At 42.2% G+C, this 7,378-nt stretch overlaps 1 protein-coding gene across 1 annotated transcript; it reads right to left on the minus strand.

The window, feature by feature from the left end:
- Positions 1-1,814: 1,814 nt before the first annotated feature.
- LOC132492179 (heat shock protein 75 kDa, mitochondrial-like) lies at positions 1,815-3,206 on the minus strand. Its single transcript, XM_060101478.1, has one exon. The coding sequence runs from the start codon at positions 3,204-3,206 to the stop codon at positions 1,815-1,817; it is 1,392 nt and encodes a 463-aa protein (XP_059957461.1).
- Positions 3,207-7,378: the final 4,172 nt, after the last annotated feature.

Consider the following 7,378-nt stretch of genomic DNA (forward strand, 5'->3'; position numbering starts at 1 on the left):
AATGGAATCTAGTCATATGTAAAAATGTACATTACAACAAAATAGGGTTTATCCTGGGAATGCTAGGTTGTTTTAACAATCAATGTATTATTGTAATTTACTACATTAGCAGGCAAAAGAAGAAAAATCATTTGATTATTTTAATACTTGCAGAAAAAACTTTTGATATAATTCAACATTTATTCATGATAAAATTATCAGTACTCTAGGAATAAAAGGGAACTTGTTTTACATGATTAAGGATATCTATAGAATCTTGTAGCCAACGTTATATTTAATGAGGTAAGTATGTCTTCCTTACCACTTCTACTCAACATTCATAATGGAACTCTTAGCCAGTGCAACAAGGCAAGAAAAAGGAAAGGCATTCAGAATGGAAAATAAAACTTTCTGGATGACTTTACTACCTAAGAAGAAGGTCTCAAAGAATCTACAAAAATGCTCCTAGAGCTTAAAAGTGAGTTTGGTAAGGTCTCAAGCTATGAGATTAAAATGCAAAAAGCAATTGTATTCCTATATAAAGGAATATCTTGTTTTATTGAACTTCACTTATTGTCTATCACACATACTGCGTTTTCTACAAATTGAAGGTTTGTGGCATCCCTGTGTTGAGCAAGTCTGTCAATGCCATTTTTTGCTCACTTCATGTCTCTGTGTCACATTTTGGTAATTTTCACAACATGTCAAACTTTTTCATTATTATATTTGTTATGGTGATCTGTGATTAGTGATTTTTGATGTTACTATTAAGACTTGCTGAAGGCTTAAATCATGATTAATATTCTTTAGCACTAATGTATTTTTATTTATTTATTTTTAATTTTTTATTTTTGGCTGTGTTGGGTCTTCGTTGCTGCTCACGGGCTTTCTCTAGTTGTGGCGAGCAGGGGCTACTCTTTGTTGTGGTGTGAGGGCTTCTCACTGCAGTGGCTTCTCTTGTTGTGGAGCATGGGCTCTAGGTGCATGGGCTTCAGTAGTTGTGGTGCAAGGGCTCAGTAGTTGTGGCTTGCGGGCTCTAGAGCACAGGCTCAGTAGTTGTGGCACGCAGGCTTAGTTGCTCCGCAGCATGTGGGATCTTCGTGGACCAGGGCTAGAACCCGTGTCCCCTGGATTGGCAGGCAGATCCTTAACCACTGCACCACCAGGGAAGCCCAGCACTAATGTATTTTAAAATTAAGGTATGTATTTGTTTTTTCAGACATAATGCTATTGCCAACCTAATAGACTTCAGGATAGTATAAACATAACTTTTATATGCACTGGGAATCAAAAAAATTGTGTGACTCGCTTTATTGCAACATTTGGCTTGGTTGGTCTGGAACAAAACCCACAATATTGCTGAGGTATGCCTGTAATGACAGTAACAATTGGAAATCAAAATTGAAAATATGTACCATTTATAATAGTGCCCCAAATCAATAAATAAATGTTTGGATATAAATTTATCAGGATCTGTATGCTTAAAACTATAAAACACTGATAAAATGAATAAAAAGAAGACTATTCATGGATTAGAAGACTCAGTATACTTAAGATGTCAATTCTCCTCTTTTTGATCTATGTATTTGGTCCAATTCCAATAAAAATCCTGGCAAGTATGTTTGCATTTATTGGCAAACTGATTTTTTTTTAAGTAAATAAAGCTCAAAAGCAGGTGTTCTCATCGGCAGCATCCAGTCCTTCCTGTGTCATCGTCCCAACCCCCACCCCTGCCCCCCCGCCATGACTGTCTCAGGCTACCTTGTCCCACGGTTCCATCTGTCCCCTCTCCTGCAGCCCTAACAGTGCAGGAGGACCTGGGGCTTTCACAGCTGTCAGTGTCGGTCCAGGGCCTTGACAAGCAGGTGGTTCAGGCGGCTCACCATGGGTCGCAGGTCATCGTCGAGCCCTGCTGTGATCATGGCGTTCTCGTAGATCTGATCCACCAGCAGCTGGTCCAGGTCAGGCTCGCTGTCTCTCAGCTGATTGAGCTTCTTGATGAGCCTGTGCCTGGGGTTGATCTCCAGCATGGGCTGCAGCAGCTGAGCGCGCTCCTCCTGGGGCTTGGCCAGCTGCCGCATGCGCAGGAAGTGCCGGGTGGCCCCCATCTTGGTCTGGATGAGGACCTGGCGGCTGTACAGTGAGATACTGGAGCCCAGCTCCCAGCTCACGTCAGATATGGTTGGTTTCGTTTCCGGCGTGTAGAAGATGCTGCGGATGTTGAGCAGTGCATCTGTCTTGTAGTGCAGGGTGTAGCGGGGCTTGTCATGGGCCTGAACGATGTAGTGGTAGAATTCCTCGTGCTGCGTCTCACCCACATCCTTGGGGTCCATCAGCCAGATGGCCTGCAGGGTATTAATGCGCCTTCCATTCAGGTACAAGGGGAAGCTGACAAAGTTGCTGTACTTTGTCACCACATCTCCAACCCAAGCTTCGCTGGTGAATTCTCTGCTCTCTGCCGTGAGGTGGATGATGATTTTGGTCCCGGTTCTTACTCCTGAGGCTTCGGCAATTTCAAACACCCCAGAGCCCTCTGAAAGCCACTGGTACCCAGGGCTGCCCGCGTCCACCGAGCGAGAATAGACCTCGACTCTGTCAGCCACCATGAAGGCCAAGTAGAAACCCACTCTGAACTGGCTGATAATCTTGCTGCTGGCCTCCGCCTGCCTCTGAGGCGTGTCCAAAAAGGCCTTCCACCCCGACCTGGCAGTCGTTCCCAGGTTGGACACCAGCTCCTCCTGTGTCATCCCGATGCCAGTGTCCTGGATCGTGATGGTGCCTTTCTCGGTGTCAGTCTGCAAGTGAATCTCCATTTCTGGCAGCGTCTGGCCTTCAGACACCAGCTTATGACGCAGCTTTTCCAAGGCGTCACTAGCGTTGGAGATCAGCTCCCGTATAAACACCTCCTTTTCTGAGTACAAGGAACGGGCAATGATGTCCAGAAGCTTCTTTGTCTCAGCCTGGAGCTCATGTTTGGAAACAGAACCCGGCACGGTCTCCGAGCTGCTGCTGAGGGAGTGCAGAGGCTCCTCCTGATGCTCCTCAGTAGCCTGGGAGCTGAACGGCCATCCATCGTGGGAACTTGAAGCCAGGCTTTGCCTGGGACTCCAGGACTGGGCTGGGGGCCTCCAAGGACACAGAACTGGTTGTCCTCCCCGGGCCACCACCAGTGCTGTGGCCCGCAGCCGGCAGCCCCACAGCAGCAGTGTCCACAGCTGGCGAACCATGTCTGCGAACTGATTTTTAAAATTTATATGGAAAGGCAAAGGTGCATATCCAATAAAATTTTGCAAATGTACAAAGTTGGGAGACTCATACCACTTGATATCAATACTTACTGTAAAGCTACAGTTATTATGACAATGAGATATTGATGAAAATATAGACATACAGATCAATGGAATGGAATAGAGACTTGAGAAATGAACTCACAGAATTGTGGTCAGTTGAGTTTTGAACAAGATACAAAGGCAATTCCATGGAGAAAGGATAGTCTCTTCAAAAAATGGTGCTGAAGGGCTTCCCTGGTGGCGCAGTGGTTGAGAGTCTGCCTGCTGATGCAGAGGACGCGGGTTAGTGACCCGGTCCGGGAAGATCCCACATGCCGCGGAGCAGCTGGGCCCGTGAGCCATGGCCGCTGAGTCTGCGCGTCCGGAGACTGTGCTCCGCAACGGGAGAGGCCGCAACAGTGAGAGGCCTGCGTACTGCAAAAAAAAAAAAAAAAAAAAAAATGGTGCTGAATACCCCAGTGTTCATTTGCAGCACTATTTACAATAGCCAGGACACAGAAGCAACCTAAATGTCCCTCAACAGAGGAATGGATAAAGAAGATGTGGTACATATATACAGTGGAATATTACTCAGCCATAAAAAGGAATGAAATCGTGCCATTTGCAGAGACGTGGATGGACCTAGAGACTGTCATACAGAGTGAGGTAAGTCAGAAAGAGAAAAACAAATATCGTATATTAATGCATTTATGTGGAATCTAGAAAAATGTTATAGCTGGACCGATTTGCAAAGCAGAAATAGAGACACAGACATAGAGAACAAATGTGTGGACACCAAGGGGGGGAAAGGTGGGGTGGGATGAATTGGGAGATTGGGATTGACATATATACACTATTGATACTATGTATAAAATAGATGACTAATGAGAACCTACTGTATAGCACAGGGCACCCTACTAAGTGCTCTGTGGTGACCTAAATGGGAAGGAAATCCAAAATGTAGGGGATATATGTATACATATAGCTGATTCACTTTGCTGTACAGCAGAAACTAACACAACATTGTAAAGCAACTATACTCCAATAAAAAAAATATTTAGAGACTGAAATAAAAAATGGTGCTGAACAACTGAACATCCATGTGCAAAAAAACAATGAACCTTGTCCTGTACTTCACATTTTGTACACAATTAACTCAAAGTGGGTAACAGAACTAAATGCAAAACATAAAGGTATAAGACTTTTAAAGAAAACCTGGGAAAAAATCTTTGTGGGCCTGAGTTAGGCAGAGAATTCTTAGATATAATAAAAGCAAGATTTATATGAGAAAAATTGATAAATTAAACTTATCACAGTTAAAGACTTATACATTGTCAAAGTTACTGTTAAGAGAATGAAAAGACAAGTCACAGGTTGGGGGAAAATATTTGCAAATCATATGTTTGACAAAGGCCTTGTACTTAGAATATATAAAGAACTTTCCAAAGTCAACAATAAGAAAACAACAAACCGGTTTTCAAAAAAGCAAAAAATTTCAACAGATACTTCGTCTAAGAAGACATATTGATGGCAAGTAAGTACATGGAAAGATTCTCAGCATCATTAGGCAGTAGTCATTAGGGAAAGACAAATTAAACTCATGTGATAAACTACATACCTATTAGAGTTACTAAAATTAAAAACAAACAACTGACAATACAAGGTCTTGAAGTTGTGGAGCAATTGAAACTCTCATACATTGCTATGAGAATGCAAAATGGTACAGCCACTCTGAAAAACAGCTTGACAGTTTCTTATAAAATTAAACATACACTTACCATATGATCCATCTATCCCACTTTTGGGTATTTACCCTAGAGAACTGAAGAGTTAAATTCACACAAAAACCTGTAGCAGCTTTATTCAAAATTGCTCAAATCTGAAACAACCCAAATGTCCTTTAATGAGTGAATGGATAATCGAACTGAGGTACATCCATGCCATGGAATACTACTCAGCATAAAAAGAATGAACTATTGGTTACATGCAACAACTTGGATGAATCTCAAAGTCATTCTGCTAAATGAAAGAAGCCAAATTCAAAAAGTTACATATGATGCAACTCCATTTATATGTCATTCTGGATAAGCTGAAGCTACAGGGAGGGAGGAAAAAAAGCAGTGGTTTTCCATGCTTAGGGGGGTAGAATGATTGACTACAGCACCCTGAAGAAACTGGGTGTGTGCCTGTGTGATATTATTCTCACTGGCCAAATATCCTGTGCGTTGAAGATTTACACACTATTCATTGAATGACCTATTCATTGAAGAAATGTTTAAACTTAAAATAATAATATTTACAGCTAAAATTATTCATTGGTTGCCATGTGTCATGAATGACAATAAACATTTTACAGGTAGTCAAGCTTCTCAATTCCACCCCATGGAGTAAGGATGGCTAAATCGGCATGTGTTCTACTACTCCTCTTCCCATGCCCGTGTTTGCCACTCCAGAATCCTTTCTAACATTGTGCTTAAGGCAGCCAAGAGCAATCACTCAGTGTAATAGTTTCCTAGAGCTGCCATAACAAAATACCACTGACTTCATGACTTAAGCAGCAGAAATTTATTTCTCACAGTTCTGGAGAGTGCAAGTCCAAGATGAAGGCGTTGGCAGGTTTGGTTTCTTCTGAGACCTCTTGCTTTGGCTTGCATATGGCCACCTTCTTGCTGGGTCCTCATGTGGCCTTTCATCTGTGCATGTACATCCCTGGTGCTTCTTTTGTGTGTTCAAATTTCCTCTTAGTATAAGGACACCAGTCAGATTGGATTAGGGTCTACCCTAATGGCCTCACTTTAGCTTAATTATCTCTTTAAAGACCCTGTCTCCAAATAAAGTAACATTCTGAGGTACTGGGGGTTAGGCTTCAACATATGAATTTTGGAAGGACACAATTCAGCCTATTATACTCAGGTATAATCTATTTGCAATCTCTGCCACATAATATAAGTGCAATAATTTTACCCAGGAATAATTTAAAGTGAGTATAACTTGCTTTTATTTTTTTTTTAACTGAAAATGCTTGCCAACCCTGGGTCAGAGTACGCTGCTTTGAGAATGAGATTTTACTGCATGATCCCATCTTTGAGCAGCCTTCTGAGCTCTTGGGGCAGTGTGCTTAGAGGTGCCCACTGTGAGCAACCCTCCCCTCAAAGGTACACGGAATGATCTAGAAATGGCTTCTCAGTCAAATCTGTGTCAACACTTCACTGCCATGCCAGAGTCAACCAAAGCCTAGAGCCACGGTGGGGACTGTCCCAAAACACTGAGTCAGTGTCACTGAGGTCAGGAGTGTTTCTCCACCTCCTTAGGCTGAAGGGGAGCCAAGATTCTAAAACCTAAAGAATTTGAACCACAATGATTCTATCACATATTTGTGCACACACGCACACAGGTTAGAAGAGTATTTCATAACAGTCTTCAGCTGTTGTCACTGGCGAGCAGTAGTGACCCTTTATCACTTAAGAAATTACCATACTCACAGATTGAAAGCTAGGAACAGTCCCATTATTTTATATGTAAGGTCCAAGGAAATTACATTGCAAAAAGTGATGAAGGGACAATTAAGGGCTGCAGATGGGCATTTAGCAAAGAAACATGCATGTATTTCTAAAGGATTGGTAAGCTTTCTGGAATTATGCAACAGATATTGGCTCCAAACAATCCACTGGAAACAAAGCAGTGGCTATGTTCTAGCTATGTACTGTTACCTGTATTTCTAGGGGATGCCTGATATTCTTTAAGTTGAGAGGCACATTTTAGCATTTCTGGAATTGGACTTCGATCTTGCAGTAAATATAAAATTTATTGGGGTCTTTCTCCTTTTCTTCATTCTCTTTCCTCTTCTGTTTCCCCCTCTGGAAAACCCTTATTAAAGAGCTGGTGCATTTTACCGAAGATGGTGTCTTAGAATTGAGGTAATGTACTTCCAATTTGTTTTGAAGTCCAGGTTGAAGACTAATGTTTTAGTTTAGTTCTGACCATTTTGTTCACAAAGTAGACTCTGATAATTTGCCCTCCAGGACTGGAAGGAACCCTAATGGGTCTGTGCTCTGACATGCTCTCAGATCTCAGCTCTTAGAGGGGCTCTTATCATAGGTGTGTCCTAATAAGGTCCTGGGAAGACTAAG

Source organism: Mesoplodon densirostris, chromosome 6 (genome assembly GCF_025265405.1).
Source record: "Mesoplodon densirostris isolate mMesDen1 chromosome 6, mMesDen1 primary haplotype, whole genome shotgun sequence".
NCBI lineage: Eukaryota > Metazoa > Chordata > Mammalia > Artiodactyla > Ziphiidae > Mesoplodon > Mesoplodon densirostris.

Coding starts and splice junctions, on each gene's coding strand:
- LOC132492179 (XM_060101478.1), bottom strand. CDS start 3,206: ATGGTTCGCCAGCTGTGGACACTGCTGCTGTGGGGCTGCCGGCTGCGG.